Source organism: Grampus griseus (assembly GCF_964374135.1).
Source record: "Grampus griseus genome assembly, chromosome: 8".
NCBI classification, from domain to species: Eukaryota; Metazoa; Chordata; class Mammalia; order Artiodactyla; family Delphinidae; genus Grampus; species Grampus griseus.
In genome coordinates this window covers 83,103,550-83,128,286 of record NC_139002.1, presented here as the reverse complement: position 1 = coordinate 83,128,286, position 24,737 = coordinate 83,103,550, and the positions used below count along the sequence as shown (strand labels likewise).

At 40.6% G+C, this 24,737-nt stretch overlaps 1 protein-coding gene across 1 annotated transcript in view; it reads left to right on the top strand.

Annotated features, from left to right (window-relative positions):
• Positions 1-24,737, top strand: part of MPPED2 (metallophosphoesterase domain containing 2) — a gene marked incomplete at its 5' end in the record, with an annotated part of 167,103 nt that overhangs the window by 36,625 nt on the left and 105,741 nt on the right. The window contains one exon of the mRNA XM_082660492.1: positions 6,481-6,662. Coding sequence (XP_082516618.1) covers positions 6,481-6,662 — 182 coding nt within the window. The remainder of the gene's footprint in view (positions 1-6,480; positions 6,663-24,737) is intronic.

The window sequence follows — 24,737 nt, the reverse complement described above, 5'->3', positions numbered from 1 at the left end:
AAGGCCCTGGACACCACAACCAGAGCTTTTTTTAATGAGGCTTGTCTCTCAACTAAAGTAGCCCCTCTAACGACAACTATATTTGGAAACATTCACAATCAGTCTGACTTGACATCTCTGAGAATGAGGAACACTCTTTATCTTTACCAATATTCTAAAAATCAAATTTTATATTGCTTATTTTCCCTATGAACTATAACATGTGGTTTTTGAAGTTTTAAGAGACTCCATTCAACTGGATAATGTACATAAGAATTGAGGGTGTCAGTGTATGGAGCCCTAAAACTTGGATAGTTTTGACAATTAATTCAAATAATTTTGAGCAGTCTCTCTAGATATTAATGGCTACAAGAGTTTAGATGGTTGATTTGCTCTCATTTTATCATTTTTATCATCTTTTTCTCCAAGTGCAGATATATTTTTAGGTTCCAAAATTAAGTTGGTAGAAAGAGAAGTGAATTGGAAGTTAGAAAACTTGAGTTCTAGTTCTGTAGAGTGGACAAACCTGAAAAAATTTTAGTACTTACGTATTTCTTTTAACGTGTCATTGAAAAATACAACGTGTATCCACGTCGTGACTTCATAGATGATACTGTTGAGGGCAAAACTAAAAACAATTGTGTAAAAGCTGTAAGACGCTTAACAAAAATTAAGTAATAGTATACACAGAAAGGCAAAAACTGTGAAGAGGATATTCAAAGAAGAGAAATACAGGATTAGATCATCTCTGAAGCCCTTCCAATCTAAAAATTCTGTCACTGTACTAACTTAAGCCTGGTATTTATTTATTCATTTGCGTATCTTTATCAAACAGTCAAGTGGAGAAGGGACTGAATTCTTATGTCTAGGGAGGATGGTGTAACATCACAAACCTAATTTTAACTCTCATGCCATCTGAATTTTCAGGGTAAAAATGAAAGCTTTAATGTCACATTCGAAAACTTTTTAAAGTCAGTGGAATGCATAAGCACAACATTGGGGTTTTCAAGTGGAATGGGGGATGATAAATACATAGAAATCCTGTTCAAATGTTTTGTAAGGGTTATAGTCTACCCTGACGCTGAATTATAAGCTAATTGTGTACAATAGGCTTTTACTGCACTCTCGGCCTAAAGAAGAAATCCATGTCATAACAAACCACATGATTACAGCTTTTCTGAAGATCTGTCAATAGGACTTGCAACACTGTGTACATTTGTTATTGGAAAAAATATCAAATATGGCCAGAAGAGGATTCGATAGTGTAAGCAATAATATTATCATATTAGTTTTTTATGGGTAAAAAACTCTAATGGGTCAAGATGGAATAAATGAGAATGTTTTATTTGTTTGAATAGGCCATGGGATATATAAACATTTGACAATCAAGCTTTAAGAACAAGATTTGAGGCTTGGCACAAAACCTGGAGACTTAATTGGAAAACCATTTAAGATGTTAACTCAGGCCTCCCCTAGGAAAGTCCTCCAGGGCGTCCAGCTCCTTTGGTTCTCCATCGCCTGTACTAGCATTTGTCTCGGATAAACAGCTCACTGGCCCATGAATCCACGTGGCCCATGAATTCTGACACTATAGATGGGGGGGCGGTTCTGACCAATCAGATTGTATTCAGGAGATCACTAGGATTCTGGGGACGCTTGACATCCTATCACGCAAGGAAAAATGAAAGAAAATGTGGCCGCTCCACTAGGTTAGGGAAGATTTCAGGGGATTGTAATACATGTCCTCAAATATTTGAAGAATTGTCAAACGGAAAAGGGACTGAATTCTCCTTTGCTATTTCAGAGTGCAGAACTAGGATTAAGAAGGAAGTGACAGGAAGGAAGTGAATGTTTTTCTTGACTGGATCATGTGCCCAGCGCTGTGCTGCTGTTGTTCATGTGATCTCCTTTAATTTCACCAAGTCGTGTGGTAGCTGTTATTATCTCCTTGTAACAGAAGGAGAGATGGAGGTCAGAGAAACTAACTACTACTACTAATAATAGTAAAAATACTACCACTGAATTAAAAAAAAACCCCAAAAACCCTAGCATTTATTGTCTGCTGTGTGTCAGGCACTGTTCTAAGTACATTATTCTTGAGTGCCCTATTTGTCCATTATTCGTTTTCATCCTCGTGGCAGTCCTATGAGCACCTCATGGCAGGTACTATTTGTATACTCATTTTATGGGTCAGGAAACCAAGGCACAGGAATTAAGCACATTGCTTGGTGTCACGCTGTTAATAAATGTGGAGTGGGGTTCAGAGCCAGATTGTCTGGCTTTGTAGCCAAACATGCCCCCACCCTTACGTCATTCTGCATCTTTACTTTCAGAGCACGTGCTGTGTGCCAATCCTAGTGCCTGACAATTTATATCCTTATAGTAATATCATAGACTAGGCATTATTATTCCCATTTTACAGATGAGGGGAAAATTGAGGCTAAAAGAATGAAATAACTTGCCTGAAGCAAATAGCTCTGCCAAATTGTTACTCAGTCTTCAGGCTCCAGGCCAAGTCTCTTTGGACCACGCTCAGCTTTCTCAGAGTTTCTGGATCGGAAACTTTCTAGCAAGTAGAGCTATCAATAACCAGAATGGGCTGCCCTGGGGGAGGAGAGGGGACTCAGGAGCTCCCCTTCTCTGGAAACGCTGAAGAGAAAATTTATGTCAGCTAGGCAGGGAAGGGATAGAGGAGATTCAAGCTTCATATGAAGAATTGAACCCGATGCTCCCTAAGGTTTTGTCCAGCTCTGGGATTTTATGATGCTGTGTTTTCTTCTCATCTTCCCATGTCATCTTGTTTTCCCCTGGGTGTACTCAGATGTACGTGCAAATCTCAGTCTGCTATTTGAATCTAGCTCTGGGGGTTAGATTGCCTTGGTAAGAGACTCACTTGCTAGGATATTTGACATGATTCCCTAGGGGAAATGTTAGGTCATGTGAGAAGTCAGCAGCATAAGCGGTAAGGCTGTTAACTAAGAAGGAAAATGCAGCGGGAGGGTCTTCCCACAATGTGAACAGGTAGATCTGCCCATAGCAGTCAGGGTCTCCCTTAAACTTGCTTTCACAGGAAAATGTTTGGCTGTCTTGCCTTTTTCAAGGCGTTTGCCTAATGCCCAATTTGGAAATAGTCGTTTCCCTAGGGTTGTCTCAACTTTCATTATATCCATGGCAACTTGCCTACTCTACTAGATATCTTATTTTCAGCTCTGAATGCCTTTGGGTGGAAATGCCTTCCTTCCTATGACCTCTCAGGTGATATTTGTCATGTTATTCAGTGTGGCTCTGACAGGCTGCACCATCTTGCCTTCCTGTACTTAGTCCTGTGCGTAACAAAGAACATCAGTGTCTCTGGGTCAGGGGATGTATGTAAATTCTGTATCTGCATCTTTATATCCCCCAATTCCCCAATCTTCTACCTTGAGTCAACCCTCCATATCTCTCCTCAACATCTACTAATTGTTTCTCTTTGATGACATCAGGTTGGTGGTGTTGACGGGTGGGCCCTCTCAGCCCTCCTGTGTCCCTCTGACTTATTGTTTTATTTCAGCTGAAAGCTGACAAGACACAGTTTTCTTCGTTCTTCCTCTCCCCTCTTTTTTTTTTTTTTTTTTATCCCTTGGCCTTTATTTCACTGTTAATGATGTTGGACATTTGAGTGTTTCTCTGGAGGAGGCAGGAAGATGGGGAAGGATGTTGAAGCCGCTCAAAAATTTGACTGGTGTTTCAATAGTCATAGAAAGTGATCTCCCAGCAGAGAGCTAAAAAACATATCATGTACCACATGATGATTCACTTCTCTAAACTGAAGAGGTTCATAGCATATATCTGTGCTCCCTTCTGCTTTATAAATTCAAAATGATGACTCTGATGTCCCTCTGATAAATTCAGATGGACTCCTAAAGGATTTCTATGCAGTAGTTGTGCCCATAGCTTAGCTGAGTTGTGGAAAGAAAGAAACGGGATTGTCTATGCTTTACCATCAGGATGAGAACTGAACTGGAAAATAAAGATATATAAATATTGACTTTATTCATATAAAGTCCAGTGGTTTCATTCAGATGTTGGTGGTTTCAGTATACATGTGCACAGTCCCAATCTGGCGAGTATCTTAACTTTAGGTATAAGAATAGAATATTACGTATCACTTTCAGAGGGTGACACAGTCTGCTGCGGCAGGGAACAGTTCTTCATGCCCTGGGAAAACTACTTTTAGAAGATAGGCAATATAGGGGCTTCCCAGGTGGCGCAGTGGTTGAGAGTCCACCTGCTGATGCAGGGGACACGGGTTCGTGCCCTGGTCCGGGAGGATCCCACATACCGCGGAGCGGCTGGGCCCATGAGCCACGGCTGCTGGGCCTGCGCGTCCAGAGCCTGTGCTCCGCAGCGGGAGGGGCGGCAGCGGTGAGAGGCCGGCGTACCGCAAAAAAAAAGAAAAGAAGATAGGCAATATCAATTGATACAATTAGAATCACTGAGACCGAGTATAATAGAGTCTCAGTAATGGAAAGGCAGACAAACATTTTTATATATTTTTTATTTTTAATATTTATTTAGTTTTATTTATTTATTTGGCTGTGCTGGGTCTTATTTGCGGTACACGGGATCTTCATTGCCGCATGTGAGATCTTTAGTTGCGTCATGTGGGTCTTTTTGTTGTGGCACATGAACTCTTAGTTGCGGCATGTGGGATCTAGTTCCCTGACCAGGGATCGAACCTGGGCCCCCTGCATTGTGAGTGCAGACTCTTAGCCACTGGACCACCAGGGAAGTCCTTATATATATTAAAAAAATCAACATTGGATATAATCATGAGGGTTTCCAGGTTACTCATGAGATCTCAGTGGATTAGTGAATTTTCTCCATGATAACAGCATTGTTAATTTCTAACCTTTACAGGAAAAATCCTTTTTTTTTTTTTTTTTTTTGCAGAAGTTAAACTTTCTTTTTGGGTTTCCAATGAGACTTGCTGCGTTCACCAGTTCACAGTCCCTCCGTCCTTTCTTTCTTCTTCCAGCTCTCCTTTCTTTTTCCTTACTTTCCTTCTTCTCTGACAAAGACAAAATAAAATTAAAAGATTAACCATTAAAGAAATGCAGTACTATCCAGGTTATATACTGATGTCTTTATTTCCTTCACGAAAACTGCCATTGTTCAAACAGATTGTTTTTTTTTAAAAAAGTGGAAAAAGGAACAAAAAATTAAACAGAGGCTTTAGAGGCAACATGTACAGGGAATCTTGTGTTGAGCTTTCCCTGTGTTCTCTGCTCTGCTGCATTTTAATGACCCAGGGTGGGGCGGTGATATGAAATATTGTTCCTTATTTAACGTTTTACACTCTCATCTCCACATTGTGTATTTGCTTCTCTTGCGACCTTTTCGTTGCATTGGTAACTGCTTCTTTTCATCCATAATCCAACGTAAGTGTACCTTCCTGCAGAGAAATTACAGGAAGCTGTCAGTGTAGAGTTAATATAGTTAATGCACCCTTAACTCTGCTATAAACCCCTTAAATAATTAAAACTGTATGCTTGAAGAGTCAGATTTGCATTTCTTTACCAAGTTTATTTAGCACACTTTGTTACACTCAATTAAATGAGAATGTCCTGTTTCACTTTCTTTGCTTCAGGTGGATCATTTTGCCTTTTGATTCTTGTGCCCTAGTGGTAATTTCACAGTGCTTAGGTCTCCAAAACTGAACATATATTAATGCATATGTAGATCTATACACACCCATTAAAAGGTTTACTATTTGTACTGAATAGAATCTTTGCCCAAGGCGTTGGAGCATTCCAAGTAACCTAAGGTGTAACTGGGACAGCAGATAATTCATGGGGGTAGAGAAGGAGCTGGACAGAGTTGTTGGAACATCCAGTGTTTTATTTAAAAAGCCCTGTTACTTCGGCATCACCTTCAGTGCCCACAATTTGATTTGTGAATCTCCCTGCGAAAACAAGAAGATAAAAGGTGTTGAATGGTTCTAGAAAGGAAATCAAATACAAGTACTATGACTCTCCACATCTCAGTTGGCAAAGCATGTGCAGAATGTTCTTCATAAATTAGTGCATTGCTTAAGTTATGCATGTTTAAGGAGGAATAAATTAGTTATCCATTTCCTAATGAGTAGTGGGATCCATTGGAGCTTGATGAGAGAGGAAAGAGCATCATTTTACTTCCCCAGTTGGGTTCGATATCCCTAAACTTCACCATTAATCACTCTCTCAATTTCCTGAGTTATTTCTGACTCTACGTGTAAGAGAGTCTGGCCTTTTAATTTTCCTACCAGGTAAGTAAGACTCTTTGAATTTGCCCAGTGGGTTTGTAGACGGGAGATGCTGTCTCCTTTGCACCCAGAAGTGTTCCTTGTTACAATGGGCCCTTCTGTCTTTGCATCGGTTTGTCTGGGTGTGTTCACGGATAACAGTCAATGTGTATGTGCGATGACAATTACGAGGGTTCTAATATGTTTAACTGTTATGGGATCTGTTATGTCTACTTTAGGGTCGACCCCATCCCATATGACACTCCAAAACCAGCGGGCCACACGCGGTTTGTCTGCATCTCAGACACACACTCCAGAACAGATGGTATCCAGATGCCTTATGGGGACATCCTTCTCCACACAGGCGATTTCACCGAGCTGGGACTGCCCTCAGAGGTTAAGAAGTTTAATGACTGGTTAGGTAAGGAATGATTGCGTTCTGGCGCCCCCAATTAACCTTTCCCGTCCGAGTGTCACTCACTGCGTCCTAATTGAATTAGAGCACTTGGAAGCTAGCTCAGCCATTTCTCATATGAAATGCGGTGGTGTCTAGCTTTAATCCAATTCTGTTAATTAAAGATGAATTTTTAGATATTTAATTTTACTGTGCATCCTTTCAGTGCCTGGCCTCGGTGGCTCTGGGGCAAAGGGATGGAAAGCTTTGAAACCAATCTCATCTCACTCATTCTGCTTTAATGAGGGCATTCATTGGCACACGTGAGACGTAGAATCATATTTTTAATTCATTGGCTCTGCAATCCTTCCCAGGTATTATAAGTGAAGACCTACTAGTAAGAGACCATTTCTAAGGAACGAAGGAGGATGTAAAAGCCCTTATATAAAGGGAGGGTCCTAGCACAGGGCTGCTTGGGGGCAGCTTTCCCAAGTGAACCAGAAGGGTATCCTAAGACCCCTGAAAAGATAAGATGTCCTGCTGTAAAGCTCCAAAAATTTGGAATACGAAACCACCCTCCACTCTGTGGAAAGGGTAATAGCAACTTTGTGGTTTCTGTAGAGGCACCCGTGGGTCGGGGTTATGGGAAAAATGTTGGCTCCTGGGTCAGGCAGTTGCCAAATATTAGCATTACAAGGCAGTCATTACAAGTCTTACAAGGCGAGATTAGATGACAGATCTTTTTCGGAATCCTCTTAGGTGAGGGAAAGGAGTATAAGAATTACATAGTAAAGAGTAAAAATCACTCCGCAAGAATAATGTCATGAATAATGTGTCAGCCAACAAAAATTACTCAGGAGATTTAAGCAGAAACTCGAAAATTCATTTTTCCATCAAACTAAGGCAGGGTTTGAGACATTTTTAAATAATTGATTAAGTGATAAAATATATGTGTTAATGGAAAACAATATTCATTAAAAACAGTGAAAATATTTTAAAAACAATGAGCCTAACTATAACATAACTATTTTGAGTTTTCCCGTGACCTTGCACATCTATCCACCTTTTATAAAGTTGACATCAGGGTACATATCTGCTCTTTTGTCTGTTTTCATTTGATAGTATTGGTAAGATTTTAATTGATTTTGCATAACTTCCATATTTATCCTTTTTGATAGCAGTATGACATTTGTATTGTTCTGTATGTTTATTTAATAAGACATCCCTCTAAAAAATGAACATTTAAATTGATAACAATTTTTCCTCTGAAGCTAGCACTGAAATGTGCGTTTTCATTTGTATATGTCTTTTTGCTTCCATTGACTTATTTCTTAGGGTAAAGTACTGTATGAGTTAAATTACTAAGTCAAAGGATATGAAATTGTTTATGATTCTTGCTGTACATTGGCATCTTGCTTTCCAAGGGGATTGTAGCTGTGTCCTGAATATACCAATTTTACCACGATCTTGGCGACGTTGGATATTGGAGCTTTATATTTCAGTAGGTATTCAGTCATCTCACTTAAAACAGCAAGATATCTTAAATATCATTCAGCATAATCTCATTCTTACAAATGACTCAGATACAGAGAAATTAACTGACTTTCTCAGAGTCTCCTTGTGGTAGAGCTGGGCGAATAATCCAGATCTTCTCACTCGTCTTTTGCATCTGTCAAATTTGCTTTCAAGTACTATTATCTCTTCATTTTAGCAACGTGTATTTATGAACTATTAGCAGACAAAATTATTTGGGGTTGAATTTTGACAGTTTTAAACTGTTCTGTGACAGCTGAATCTCAACACAGAAATGATCTCGCTGCATTGACAACGTTGATTTGTAAAGGAGTAACCCTGTGGGAAGCGTTTACAGACATAAAAGACAGGATAGATCCTGGTTATAATCTTGTTTAGCCACTGACCTTGGGCAACTGAGTTAACCTCGCTTTTCCCCTTGGTTTCCCTCTGTAGAACGAAGGATTAATACCACCTGTCTTTCTGGTTTGTTGTGCAGATTAATCAGTAAATGATTACAGCTAGGAAGTTTTTGTGGGCCATTAATAACTGAATGGGGAATGTGGCGAACGAACCATCAACACATATTTACAGGGTAAAAACAAGAGGAGGTCAGAGGAATTGTTTAGTAGAATGGACGTAAACACGGGGAGATTTCATAAGGGAATGTACTCCATAGATGGCAAAGTGCCATAACTAAGGAAATAAAAAGGTAAAGAATTAAAATGCTGAGGTCCGATTGCAAGGTCAGTTCCTTCTCGTCCCATTTCCCCTCTGATCTCCTGAGGCAGGAGGAAGAGGTCTCTGCAAGGGACGCAGGATGCGAGGCTGAAGGGAGCCCGCAGCGGGGTAAGGATAGAGAAGTTTAGAATCCCATAGGGAAAGCCCAGAGTAGCTGCCCGGCAACCTCAGGGTGCTCCGAGGGTGAGAGACGGTGTGATGACACTCTACCACTTGGCTCAGTTGGGAACCTCTCCCCTGAAAAGAATGCTTCCAGCAAAAGCTGCCAGGTGGCCTAGGAGAGTGGAGTCAGGGGTCAGATCAGTCTAGGGCTTTTGCCATAACAGGGCATTCAACTCTCACCAGAATGGTTCCTCACAGATTCAGCAGGCACTGAGATCCAGTGAACCTCTAACTGATTTCCATCTCTCTAGTCTAGGCCACCCTGATTCTTGGAAACAGCCCGACCATCCCCCAGGTTCCCTTACTTTCCCAAAAGGCTAATCTATTTCGGCTATAGGCTAGGCACTCCTTCTCTCCCTATAATATCCTTTGAAGGTTGCTAATGTAATCTGCATTTTACAGATGAGGAACCTGGAGCACAGCTGGGCTATCTTACCCGAGATCATTTAGCAGAAAAGAAACTCAGAGAGGCTAAGAAATCCACCCAGATTCACTCAGTGAGTAAACTTGGGGTTGTCTGACCCCAAGTTATGAGCCCTTTCCCATTCCGTGGTGTTATGAGTGGGTTTATGGCAGCTAGGAAGCTTGCAGACTTTAGGCTTGAATTAAATATGGTAGCTTCCAGCAGCTTCATGTGGAAGTGGAGTAGCTATTTGACCATGTGCTGTTATTTTAAAGATGTGGTTAAGCTCTGCCCATCTTGAATCTCAGCTGACCTACCAGCTGCAGGGGCTGAGAATCCCATCACGAGTTCTGTGTTGGTTCAGACATGGTGGGTCCCTGGTTAATTTGTACATATGCCACCTGGCAGGAGGAACACACAAAGTTATTAATACAAAGTAGTTTATGAGATAAGCAGGCAGCACAGGGTCATAAGATGATAGGACCGAAACTAGGTACAGCCAAAGGTTGGAAAGGTAATGCAGCCTGTAATGATTACGAGCAGCTAGGAAGAGCCTGTGTTGAATTCCCTGCCTTTGATAAGTTGCTTAAACTCCTGAGCCTTGATTTTCTCATTTGTAAAATGGGCGTAATAATAATAATATACCCCATGGTTGCTGCGAGAATATACTCTGTGATATACTCTCTGACCATTCTTAACACGCCCCTTGGCCTCTGGACTTTCAACAGATAGTGTAGAGGGAGACAACAGAGCCAGCGGCATAGAGTGCAAAAGGCAGAGACTAGAAGGGACGGGCGCCATAGATTTAAGAGGAATTTGGAGTGTAAGAGGGAGCCCAAAGAGGCATAAGAGTAGAGGCTGAAGACAGGTCTCTCTCTTAACAATTACACTAGTGGGACAGAACATTGGGACTGTAAGAAGACTTGGAGATCCCACCTCCTCATTTTTTTTTTTTTTTTTTTTTTGCGGTACGCGGGCCTCGAACTGTTGTGGCCTCTCCCGTTGCGGAGCACAGGCTCCGGACGCGCAGGGTCAGCGGCCATGGCTCACGGGCCCAGCCACTCCGCGGCATGTGGGATCTTCCCGGACCGGGGCACGAACCCGTGTCCCCTGCATCGGCTGGCGGACTCTCAACCACTGAGCCACCAGGGAAGCCCCCACCTCCTCATTTGATGGAAGGGGAAACTGAGGCCAGAGAGATTATATGAATTACTCAAGGTCACTCAGATAAGTAATGGTCTTGTTGGGACTGAGACTTGTATTGTCTATGGGTGGCAGGGGCTAGACACCGTACCTCTTCCCCCACCCCTCCGTTACATGTATCATTTCATGCAGTCCTCAAAATAACTTGTGAAGTAGCTTCTATGACTTATGAGTAAGCTATTATTAGCTTCTTTATTACTTAGGAGGAAAACTGAGCCTTGGTGAAGTGAACTTACCTAAGATCACGTGACTAGGAGATGACCTGAGGATTTGATATTAGGTCTATCAGACTCTACTTCCCATTTGTGTTCTCCTGTCTTTCTCTATTCCCAGTCTGGGGCTTGGGATCCCTGCTGGAGGGACTATATCCTGAGTAAAATGGTGTTTTTGTTTGTTTGTTTGTTTTTTGTGGTACGCGGGCCTCTCACTGCTGTGGCCTCTCCCGTTGTGGAGCACAGGCTCCGGACACACAGGCTCAGCGGCCATGGCTCCCGGGCCCAGCGCTCCACGGCATGTGGGATCTTCCCGGACCGGGGCACGAACCCGTGTCCCCTGCATCAGCAGGCAGGCTCTCAACCATTGCGCCACCAGGGAAGCCCAATGGTGATTTTTTAATAACTACCTTTCTAAACATACACACTAACACATATATAGGCTCAGAGCCTAAGGTGGGTCTATGTCATTTCTCATATGTCAGAGTTGTCGGAAAGAGGTACAGATAGGTCTTTGCTAAAGAAATACTTTTTAAGGTGATAGTTAAATCCTATAGTCCCATTCATGTGTTAGTTCAGATATGCTCCAGGGGTGTCATGAATGAATAGGCTTTGGTGGGCTGAACTGGGATCCTAGCCACTCAACCATTATGGCATTTTCTTTGTTATCTTGGCAAAAAAGTATCTCAGTCACAGACTAGGCTTAAAAATAAACTTGCCAACTATAGATTAATTGCCAGTTAAAATGTAATTGTTTTTATTGCTGGTAAATTCCAAACCGCTGAAATGCCTGAAGGCACTTTTGTGAGTCAGTGGGTCGTGTGTGGTCTTCCTTCACTTTGCCCCTTTGGTCTTTCTGTGTCTCTGATGTTCTTTACTGATCACTTGATTTCATGGCTCCTGTCCTCTCATCTTTAGAATATGTGTGGTAACCTTCTTCTTGGATATGCACATATGTCTGCACAAATGGAGACCTTATCATTTGATTGCATACCAACCTTCATACTTCCAACTTTCAGTTACACCCACACCAACTTTCTTCCCATCCCCCGAATGCACATGCCCTTCCACACCGCTTTCCTGTTGCAAACCCTGTTCCCACTAACTGGAATGACCTTCTCCTCCAGGAGAACTCCTTCATCCTGTGTGACTGGTTCTTTTTCCCTTAACACTTTGGTCAGGCATCTGTGCAGCCCTTCCCGTGGTTGTTATGTCATTGTTTCCTTGTCTGTCCCCTGCCTAACAAGTGCTCCTCGTACACCCAAGTTCTGAGTAGGGCCTGGAACATAGTCAGTGCACACAAAGGATTGTTCAATCACTGAGTGAATGAATGAACATAAAGGATAGGACTTTTCTTCTGCCTGCACGTTTGGCCAAAACTTTAAAATTATGTTGTACTGCATATAAAATGTCTTGCCCTGCCCTTCCTTTTCCTTTTTGTCCTCAAAGTATGTATCCAGTTGGCTCTCGTTAGTGATTCCTATATACTGTGCAGAAATGCTTAAAAAGGGTTTGTGGTGGTTGTTTTGTTTCCTGTATTATAATTAGAAAGACAGCTTTCTTGGGTGGCCTGTTCTTTTAGCCGAAAGTTGATGTTTAACAATCTAGTCACTCAAAATCCCTTTTAACACAGCACCAATGCCATGAAATTAAAATTATGACTTTTCTTGGGTCTCAGTTGTCATTTAATAGCTCTGAGTTTCAGTCTCTCCAGGGCTAAAAGAAAGAATGAAAATCTTCCTTGGAAGATCTCAAGCAAAGTGTTCTTTGTATTTGTAGGAGCACTGTATTAGGCACAGTTATAACAGAGTATGACTGTAGCAAACATCCCAGATCATAGACACACAAACTGGTTCTGCCCCTTTCAGAATAATCATACCGGGAGAATGTGTTCCTCTTCCAGTGATCTTGCTATTGGCCCAAAGCTTTGGAGCTGGTCTTTGGGAAAAGCTTTCACAGCCTGGGCTATTTATTTTATTCTTATAATACATGTAATGTTCATTCCTGATAACTTAGAAAATAGAGATAAGTGAAAGAAGATAACAAAAGTACCCATGGTCAGAGATACCACTGTTAACATTTTTAAAGAAGGCTTTCTATTGAATAGAATAGGGTGATTCTATACAGAATGTTTTCTATTGATACACACGTACGCATACATATACGTGAGTGCTTTTTACCAAAATAGAGATCTTACAGTAATACTGTTTTGTAGTCTGTTTTTCATCTCAACAATATATCAAGAACAACTTTCCACATCAATAAATATGGCTAAAATACTTTTTCCCCAAAAAAGCATACTTTTCGATATAGATAGGATACACATGTTATAGAAATTCAAGTTTTTGACATGTGCAAAGTAGAAAATATACATTCCTCTGTATAATCCTGTCTCCAGAGTAATTACTAGTCGATGTGTAGCATTTGAGAAATTTTTCTACTTTCTACTTTGAATATCCTCAACAGCAGCAAGTCTTTACCCTTTAAGTGTTTTTGTTTAAGGAATATTTTTATTTTTTTTCCTTTTCACAATTTGTTGATTTTATTTTAACCATCCTCATCCGTGTTCTCTGCTGCTCTAATAGTCCGTCTCTACACAGATGACCATTTCTCAGCAGCCCATTTCTCAAGGTACACAGCAGATGGTTCTGAGGACTCTGGCCCTTGCTCTGTAGTTACTGGCTCCACTGGTAATTACTTGAAGTGGTGAAGTTTTCTAGGGTTCTTGGTCCTGGGAGGACTGTTTTCATTCAGTTTCTTATTCATCCTGTGATAATGGCTGAACACTGTTGTCCTTGTTCCTTTAGGATTTCATGAAACGATGGTAGTTATTGGAGAGGCTTCCTTTCCCCCTGAACTCCCTTGAAGGGAGTTTAATTTCATGTTGTCTTAGCCTAGAAGGGCAACAGAGTGAAACCAGAAGGACATTGTTTTAGGAGAAGAGGTTAGGGACAGGATGGAAAGGCAGGCTTCGCAAGAAGGAGTACAAGATGAGAACGGTGTTTGTACCACCAATGGCAAGCAGGGACCTTGGAGGGAAGGGAACCCACAGGGAAGAAGAAGAGAAGCACGGGTAGGGTCATTTGGCCTTGGCACCATCTCTGTTGAAGGAGTATTTTTAGAAGTTAATAGAGCTATGCATGTTGTCCTGTAACTTTAAAGAATAAAATTACAGCACAGCATTCTGCTGAATGGGTGTACTCTGGCTTATTTAGCCAGATCTTTACTAGTAGACGCCCTATGGTGTTTTCATTTTTCTTTATTATTATCTGCACCGGTGTGATGATCATCCTTCTTGCGCTCTCTTTGCAAACATCCTTAATTTATAGGATACCTTCCTATAAGTAGAATTGTTGCTTCAGATGATATGTACTTTGAAAAAAGGGTTTAATACGTATTGTCAAATTTCCCTATATAAAGATTGTAATTTCTTTCTGATACTCTCAGTAGTATTTGGGAGTTGGTGTCACATATTTTTGAATATCCTCAGTGGCAGAAAATCTCCACCCTTGAAGGGCTTTTTATTTTTTATTTATTTATTTTTTTACCCCAATAGAGAAGGTTACCTTCCTCCATGAAGGGCTTTTTAAAAATGACTACAGACTCTTTTATTAATTGTGAAAGCTTACGTACTCATTGTGAAAAAATGCAAATAACTGTACAGAAAAAAACCAAGTTCACTACTCTTCATAGCGGGAGTGTATCCTGTCGTGTAGTGTATGAATGCATGTGTGTGTGTATTGATGTATGAAATGACAGTATGGTGTCAGGTTAAGAGCGTGAGTACCAGATTTAGTCTGTGTGTGTTTAAATCCTGCTTTCAACATTGTTAATTTTGTGATCTTCAATTTATTCATCTGTAAAAGGAGAGTTATTAATGCTTAGTGTATCTAACCTACAAGGATTGTGGTGAGGTTAAATATGATAATGGGTACCCAATGTGTACAGGTAGTGAATGGTCACTAAATGTTACCTACTACCCAAGCTGCCATGACTCCTCCTTTCTGTCCTTCTGGTGAATTTCTCTTATTCTCCGGGACGCCAGAACTTCAGGGAAGGTAGCCCTACATTCTCTTGTGCCACAGTGACCTCTGGCCGGTGGCCCACTCTGCCTGTGGAGCATAGAAAAGGATGAGAACCATGGCCTCCCTGACCCCAGAAACCTGGCCCTGTCTCCTTTCCCACACACAACACACAAAGACGTCTCCTTGGATTCTAATTAACCTGTGAACCACACACCTGAGGAGGCCAGGCTTCAGTCTTCCGTCATCTCCCTTGTCTCCCTCCTTGAATCTGGCCCATTGACTCGCCACCCCTACACGTGCACACAGTGTCACCGTCTCTCCTGAAAACCATTCCTGCCCAGTAGTTTCCTGTCTTACAAACCCCAGCACACCAGGCTTTAGCCAGGTTATCGATGGCAGATTTCAATTTATTTTTTAAATTCTTACGCATAATGCTTTCTAGGTGTGGTTTGCACATTTAAGGTTGGAGCTTGCGAAGTGGGCAAGTTGAGATATACCATTTTGAATAAAAAACAATGATGTGACATAATGGCAACAAAATAAATAAGTCATGGGTCTGTCAAGTACAGCATGGTGACTATAGTTAATAACACTATATGCTATAGTATAGTACAGTAGTATATACTATAGTATAGTTACACACATAAGTATTGCATATTTGAAAGTTGCTAGAAGAGCAGATCTTAAAAGTTCTCATCACCTGAAAAAAATTTGGTAACTATGTGTAGTTACAGATATTAACTAGATTTACTGACGTGATCATTTTGCAATATATGCAAATATTGAATCAATATGTTGTACACCTGAAACTGATATGTCAATTATGCCTCAATAAAAATAAATAAGTAAAAACAGAACAAAACAATAATATGACATAATGGCAACTGCTTTCTAGTAACGTGCCTAGCAGTTCCCAAAGAAAAGTTTCAGAAATGATTTGAGCAGGAGAGCCTCATTGGAATGTTTACAGCGATATAACTTTATGACCACTTAATAGTCATATCTGATAACGAGGTAAAGGTTAGAGGCTTTAAGAAGGGCAAACAAGATGACTTGTCCCATGATTTATAGAGGAGAATGTGCGAGACAGTTTCTTAGAGCCTAGAATTCCCTGGTTCTTATTGTTTACAGTTTTAATATCAAAGAAGTTTCTTAATCTTCAGTTTGCTCACAAAAACAGTGTCTGACATGCTGTACTCTTCAGCTTTTGACTGATAATTTGTTTTTCCCAGCTATCACCCTAGAGTTATAGTTTATTTAATGGCTTCTCTTTCTGTTTAAATTTATTTATAGCTTCTCCTTCTAAGCAATTTCCCTAGGTTTATTTTTTCCTTAGCATGACATTCTAGAATAAAAGTGTCTATGAGCTGCCTATATATTCTATCAGGTGGCTGCAGAGATCCTGTTTTCCTGTCTGTAACAGTATAGGATGAGTATCTGTGTAATCCAAATAACAGTTGATTCATGCTTACTATTTACTTGTCCTTTATATTGAAGAATCTTTTATCCTAAAGTGAATTACTTCATGAGTCAATTCATATATAAATACATTTTCCCAATAAGAATAAAATTAACTTTAAAGTATAGGTCATTTTATTAAGTACAGTACTTTAAAAAAAAAAACACAGAATAGTTGAATATGCTCAAATAAGTAAGATTGGGTTTTGTTCCAATGGAAAGGATCATCAGTGACCTCAGGACACAAAGGCTAGGTCGTTTCGTGATCCATGTGAACCTAATCCTCTCTGTTATGGCCAGCCATTTTCTTAAATTACATTAATTATACTGGTTCTAATTTATATGACATCTTTCCTCCAAAGAACTCAAAGTACCTTTGAGTATATTAGATCATTAATGCTTATAATGGTCCAGGGAAGTTGATATGGGCAGACAGTATTACCCCTGTCTTGCTGATCAATGGATGGAGATCCAGAAAGGTAGAAGGACAGACTGGGGTCATACCGTGAGCCAATCCAGGAGCTGAGACGAGAGCTTTGAACCACTCTTTGAACCTTGACTTCTGAAGCTCCCTGCTTCCTCCTTTGCTGAAATATCCCCATCTCCTAAAGAGAAATAGGCATGGCCAAGACACATATAACCATTACTTCATCAGCTTAACAGAGAAAAACCACATAAACACTGTCCTGAAATGGGTGAATCTTTCCTCACTTTACTGTTTGAAAATTGTATCACTATTAAAAATAAATAAATAAAGTTTAAAAAGGAGCTCTTTGGAAATAAAAAAGTCCCCAACTTTTCCAAACCATCTGGCTAAGAGGCAATATTGAAACCCCCAAACTGTATAATCCTAAATCTGGACCAGGATCCTTGTATCCCAGAAAGTGAAGGGACTTCACCCTCAAAGGGTTATTTGCATGTGATCTCCTCTGGACCAGGTCCTGCTTTGTGGTAGGCGCTGAGAATGGAGAAGGGAACAAGAGAGCAGTGTCACTGCCTTTAGCATCCAGCCCTGGTGGTCAGTATTATTTCCCTGATTTTATAAATTAGGCAGCTAGAACTCAGGGAGTCTAAACATCTTACCCAGTTTTGCACAGGACGAGGGGCTTTATCTTCTGCCTGGGTGTGATGCCATTTATCATCCTGCACTATTTCTACATATCAAAACCTGGGAGATTATTTTCATCCTTTGAGGTTTTATCTGTGGCATGGAGTCCTGATTTTATCTTAATCTGTTTCTCTTTCCAGATACTTGCATTTAACTGGAGACTAGGTATTTTGCCACAGATGGTAGAAGGTACACAGATACCTCAAAGACGGTATATCTCAAACCAAATTAGTATCTCCTCCAAATACTGCTCATTCTCCTGAATTCCCATTTCTGATTCACATGACCATTAACGCAGGCACCTAAACCTCCTCTGTCTAAATATGACTATGTTTTGTCAGTTTTCCTTCTTGAGTGTCTGTTGTACCTAAAGAAACTGCCAAGGCTCAGCCTACCATTCATTTTCCTGGAACTGTTTAATAACTAATGCTTACTGAGTACTCACCATTGCCTGACTACTTACGAGAATTAACTCATATCTTCACAACGTTCAGGTGGGTTGATGCTGTTATCACCATTTTTACAGATGCAGTAGAGGCACAGGACCCTCTTCCCATGGATTATGCCATCAGACTTATATTTTCTGGAATGCATTTTAGGAACCATTTACCGATGGAGTAAAGTCTGTTATGCCTTTCAAGGCTCTTCATGAGCTGGTCCAATCTATCTGCCCAACTTCCCTCCCCAACATACTTCTCTCCACCCTCTCTTTAGCTCTTTGGGCTTATGTCATATCTTTTCTCTCTTGCTAGTCCTCCGGACACAGACACATGCTGGTCCAAAGTTGTCCCCACCTTATCCATTTCCCGGGTCTGTTGGTCTCTGCTCAGACCTCTTTGGTGAGATCTTATTTTTCCTACTTCTGTGTCTTCTTATTTATTATCAGTCTTCCTCCACTGAGTGCAAGCTCCGTGAGGGTCTGGACTTGTCCCATTTGCCACTGTCATATCCTCTATACCTACAAGAGTATACCTCTGCGCAGGAGCTGCCAACACACGTGTGCTGATTGGATGGGTAGAGGAAGGAAAGCGAGCTCCGTGAGAGCAGGGGTGTGTCTCTCTGCTCCCTGTCATTGATGAGGTCGCAAGCATGGTGCCATGTGCATAGTAAGCGCTCAACAGATTTTTGCTGAATAACTGAATATTTGCTCCTGTGGGTCCCACTGCCTGCCTGCCAACCTTGTTCCCTTTCCTCTGTGAATTTTGTTCATTCTTTAAGGCCCAATTCAAGGGTTACCTCTGTTACGAAACTGGCCCTGCCTTCCCAATTGGTCGTCATCTTTTCCTCCCCTCTGTATGGTGTTTAGACCGTTAGCACACATTACTCAAGGGCTTCTCATCTCTTTTGATTATGAGTCTCCTAAGAGCGTATTGCCAGCGGAGTCTTTAGCAAATAGAGACTCTTTAATAAATGTTTGGTTTCTTCACTTCTTAGTTGTATTTCCATGAACAAAATGCATTGCTTCCCTGATGCTCAGCCACCTCTCTTCTCCAACAAGGAGAAATAGAGTTGTGAGGGTAACGTTTGAGGGACATCCTCAGAAGGTGTCAAGTGCCGTGTAAATGTTAGAGATGATCATTTTATTTTAACATCACATCACGTTCTTACATCAGAAACCTTCAAACGATTTCCAGACCCCACCACAGGTTTCTGGATAAAGACAGTCATCCTTGTACCAAAGTGACCCCGGGTTTGGCTTTGAACTTGCTGATAACTGCATAGGTCATTTCCATTTCAGCTCTCCCCCCTCCTCCCAGCCCGCCTGCATATTGTATCCTGGAATCTTTTTTTCCAGCTGTCCCCTGGGTTTTTGACTGTCATTTTCCTGGCCCTGAAGCTGCATGGGGAGTCAGTTCTGCTTTTAGTCTATCACTCGACTCGCTAATTCTTGACGTCCTCCCTCTCCCCCTTCGACTGATAAATATTTATTATTGGTTTTGTGTGCGAGTCTTCAAGGTTTCACTCTGCCTGACCCCTGTGGTCACTTAGTGATTACATGCACCAGCTGAGGTAATTTATTCACTTTGTTTTGGTGTGAACACGTCCCATGGGTCTTGTAACTGCTGTAATCACTTGACCCTACTGGCTGTTAAATGCCTTAAACACAGTTATTTTAAATTTATAATTGTTTTCATTAAAAATCCCTTATAGTAACTTAGCTGACCTTGCTGTCAACTTGGCATAATGCGCAAGGGGGGAGAAATGAAAATATTATGATGCAAATAATATGGTACTCATCAGAGATAACACGACAAATCATTAGCTCACCCCACGCATGCTCACTTGGAGTCATGCGAGGAAGATGAATGAGAAGAGCACATAATTGTAGCACTGTCCACGTAATTCAGTTCAGCCATTCCTGCACACGGGGCAGGCCACTGGCCTAGGGAGCGGAAAGTGGAGTGCAGTCCAAGGTAAAGTACCAGAAGGGCCATTAAGGTGTAGACAGCACTTCTCACACCAGTGGGTGGCCCCAGTTGATTAATCATTTTCAATGAACATTTTTATACTTCTTATTTTGAATCTAATTTCAAATTTCAGAGAAGTTGCAAGAATAATACAATAAACTCCAATATACGCTACACCCAGATTCCCCAGCTGTTAGTTTTGCCTCATTTGCTTTATCATTCTTTCTTTCTCCATCTCCCTTCCTCCCTCCCTCCCTCCCTTCCTCCCTTCCTTCCTTCCTTCCTTTCTTTCTTTTCTTCTGAAGCATTTGAGTGTGTGCTACAGATATCAGGCCCTTTACTCTAAATTTTTCAATGATTCTTTCTTGAGAACATGGCTATTCATTTACATTAACCCACTACAGTTTTCAAAATCAAACATAAATTGATACAATTCTATTATTTAATCTCAGATTTTTTTTTCAGATTTTGCCAGTTGTCCTAGTAATGTCCTTTATAGCATTTTTTCCTCTATTCTAGGGTCCAATCCAGAATCATGCCTTGCAATCAGTTTTAAAAACCAAACCAAATCAGACTAAATCAAAATACTGTTTCTCACTTTCTTACCCTTAAAGAGTGAGGAGGTTATGAAGGAAACTTGACCTTATAAAATTAGCCTATTTATACCTACATTTCTAAGTAATATTATAAGAAGAGTTGTATATTAACTGACAAGATGCCATGCTATGTGGGTGTTTTGTAAACACGTTTGTTATCTCATTCAGTCCTCCGAGCAGACATACAAAGAAGTTATTCTTGATCTGAAGCTACAGATGCTGCATCTACCATAACATAGATCCCCAAATTCTAAAAGGCAGCGTCTGTGTTGATTCCTGCCTTCTTCCACGCATTCGGGGAGGGTGGGCCTCCAGGATCCTAGAGATTCACGGCAGTGGGGACTCGAGTGATGTTATCTTTCTTTCAGTTCTAGTTTTTACACTATACTGTCAAAGACCAGAAAATATGTTTACCGTAGAGAGTTACCTAACATGTTTTTTTTGCTCCGAGAGGTACTGCCTGGTATCTTCATGAATTTTAAAAATTGGTGAAATTCTGAATGAATGTCAAATAAATTAGGTTTGTTTGAAGGAAGGCTCTTAGACTGCTGGCCAGAATGTGCCAGAGTGAGATCATAAGAGCTTGGGTAGCCTGGCTGATGGCACTGGAAACTTGCACACTCAGATTTTCTGTGTGTTTCTGGCGTGACTAAGTTAGTCCTGATGGAAACTTGAAGGCACAGTCCAGAGCTATCGATGGAAGCGTTCCTACAAAGACAGCTTGGTTAGTAGCATTCATAATTTAGCCTAAAAGGGGGGGAATTCATTTTGAAACTCAGATCCTTACTCTTGGTTATGTTTTTGTTTATTCTTGTTGTTTTTCTATTTTATTACTTGGGGAAGGAAATGGGAGTAGTTTTGCATTTTCACTTAAATTTTTTTCCAGTCTTTCCAATATGTTGTTCCTGATCAGGACTGCTGCTTGTCCATAAAGTGCTTTTGTACAAAGTGTGAAGAGGTATCTTCTGAACCTGGTGGGTACGTGCTTGTTGAAAAGCACACAGCTCCCACTCACCCCCTTGGCTTTGCTCTTTTGCAGTCAACAGCCTTTGCAACCATATACAGCAACCTTCAATTAGTCTTCTATTTTGATTTGCCCCCCCGAAATGAACGTTCTCTTTGTTTGCTTTTTTTCACGTTTTATTACCTATCTTTGGATAATGTTTTTAGACTCAAATTTACTTGTTTGTCACCTTGTAACCTTTTGATAATGTAATATATGCCATTTTTATGTACTGTATTTTGAAATGGGGGATTTAAGGCATTTGTTTTTAGCATTTGTAATAGTCCATAAAACATACATAATTGTAAAAAAATATATATAAGTTCTTAATTAAAATATCTCTTTCTAATTTTGAAAACTAGAGGAGACTTTTATAATCTTCCAGATAAGAATTACATTGGGGAAAAACTTTTCTTTTTGATTACACTACCTGTACTTCCTAGTTCTTTTCACATTTGGAGTTTGTTTTAAAACCTATTTTGTTACATCTAAAATGAATAATTAAGCAGCTAACTATAACATGCATTATTGATCTATCAGATTTAGATGTTATCACAGAAGGTTTTGTGTGCAGTATGAAACTGAAATAAACTTTTTTCCTGGTATTTCTTAAATTCTTCTGGTTCTTCCTGAAACTTCAGGAGCAGGAAAGAGAGAGCACATTTTTTTTCTTCTAATTTCAGGGTAAAGTTGTACATTAAACTGTGTTGTCTCCCTTCGTTCTGCCATTGATATGAATCTCTACTTTGTATTTTTCTACTAATAAAAAAAATTATTTTGTATTTTTGTATCTTTCTCCTTTGTTTGAAAATAAGGTTGGGAGATAAACTTTCCTATTTTGAGGAGACTAAACATGCCTGTGAGGACAGACATCTGATATAAAACATACAACTTCCAAAGCTTTGATTTCTCTGTAAAATACTGAGAATGAGATTGTTAATTCTTTACCTATAGACTCTGAATTATTTCACATTACACAGTCTTTTGTGATTCAGTGCCTGCCGTATATCAAAGACCTATGCATTTATTTCCCTTTATCATCCGCATTTGGAATTGATAGTCAAACAAAAGCCTGTAGTAATAGTCTTAGTGGTGGTGACAGTGGTGGTAGTCCTAGTGATTGGACTAGTGTTACTAGTAGGAACGGTGGATGGGTTAGCTGTACTTTGTGAGGTCCTTGGGGGTTTAAGAAACAAAACTGATAGTTGCATAGTTTCATATTCTTCATTTTATGAATCCTTCCTTCACAGAAAGCCTGGATTTAGAAAGCGATGTAACACAAAGCCTAAAAATGACTTACATTGAGTTGACAAATGAATCTCTAAACTTGAATATGTAGCATTGTGAAAGTGAGGAAACTTACCATTCTTCTATAAAAATAGGCAGAAACCAAAAATACATGTATGTCTTTTGTAGTGCAGATACAGGTTTTGAGTCTGAATGTTTTGTTCTTTTTTTTTTTTTTCTTGCGATACGCGGGCCTCTCACTGTTGTGGCCTCTCCCGTGGCGGAGCACAGGCTCCAGATGCGCAGGCTCAGCGGCCATGGCTCACGGGCCCAGCCGCTCCGCGGCATGTGGGATCTTCCCGGACCGGGGCACGAACCCGTGTCCCCCGCATCGTCAGGCGGACTCTCAACCACTGCGACACCAGGGAAGCCCAGGATGTTTTGTTCTTTGGAAAGGCCACGTGAGGGTTAGGGGTGAGGAAGGGTGTGATTTCCACCTTCACAGCTGTTTGCATGTGCAATTCCTACTCCAGCTAAAGCCGTCTTGTCCAGTGTGACGGGGACTGGAAAGTGTGCAATTAATCAAAAAGTCAGCTAAAGCGGGAAACTATAACTGTGATAAGCATGTAGCTAAATATTTTTATTTTAACTTGAAACATCCAGATGTTCACGTTTTGGCCAGTCTTCTGATCTATAGCTGCCGTGTCTGAAGGCTTTTCTTTGAATATAGACATTGTGATTCGGAAACTGCACTCTCATTCTTAGGTAAATCACACATATAGTTTATCACCTTTATCTAAAATGTATCATTTATCACATTTCCACTGTATTTATTGGCGAGTAAGAACGAAAACTTACTTGCAAAACAATCTGAGTGCAGAATAGTTCTAGATTATGATGATTCTTTTCCCCTCACTTTTTAAAGTGTTGTCATATACCCTCATGCAACAGTGAATTTATACAGTCTTTTAATGTTCACATCTAGTCATTTTAAGTCTCCTGGAAGTATTTTATACATGGTTTTAATAAGGTCAGTTTGGAAACTCGTTTCTCATGACAGGAAGAAGAAGGATCATGGAACTTGTTAAGGTGGTTCCTGCTATCCTCTTTGATTAGATGATTATGGTAAAAAGTACAGCCAGCATAAACTAGTTTGGGGATAAAGGCATGTAACTGTGGGATGCCGTATGTTGGAGCAGAAGTGCACAGGGGTCGCCAGGGATAATTGTGACCGTTATTAGTCAGTGCACTGTGGGCAGCAGCCAGTGTGTGTCTCGGAGGGACTAGAGAGTGTCAGTTAAAAGAGTCTAGGATTTCTGGAAATATCTAAAACAGAAACTATGTGCAGTTTCTGTTAGTTGTTTTGTAGCCCATGACTTGCCATGACTATGCTCTTTCAGTAGTCCTCAGACGTAAGTTTTTATTCTTATGGATGGTCTCTTTGCCTGCCTTACAAATGTTAAAAAAAAAAAAAAAAAAAAAAAGGTCATTGGGAATTCCCTGGCTGTCCAGTGGTTAGGACTCCGTGCTCTCACTGCCGAGGGCTTGGGTTCAATCCCTGGCCACGGAACTAAGATCCCACAAGGCGCGCGGCACGGCCAAACAAAAAAGGTCATAGATACAGCTTAGTGATACGGAGCATGCGTGTGTTCACAAGTCGGTGTATCTGGGTGTGTCTTTCATTTTTATTATACATAAGCCAAAATGCATTGCAGAGTAAGATTCCATAGTCTGAGGGGTCTGGAAAGAACTCGAGTTTTAAGAAGGGTCCAGTCTCCTGGAAGTATTTTATACATGGTTTTAATAAGGTCAGTTTGGAAACTCATCTCTCATGACAGGACGAAGAAGGATCAAGAAACTTGTTAAACTGATTCCTGCCATCCTCTCTTAGTTTTCTTTGTCGGGATTAGAGCAGGTGAAGTCTGAAGTTGTCCATGCTTATAGAACACGCTCTTTCCCCTTGCATTGGCACCCTGCTCCGTCACATAAAGAGTAAGAGAAACACACCAAATGATCAAGAACTCAGCCCACACAGGCAGGCTCA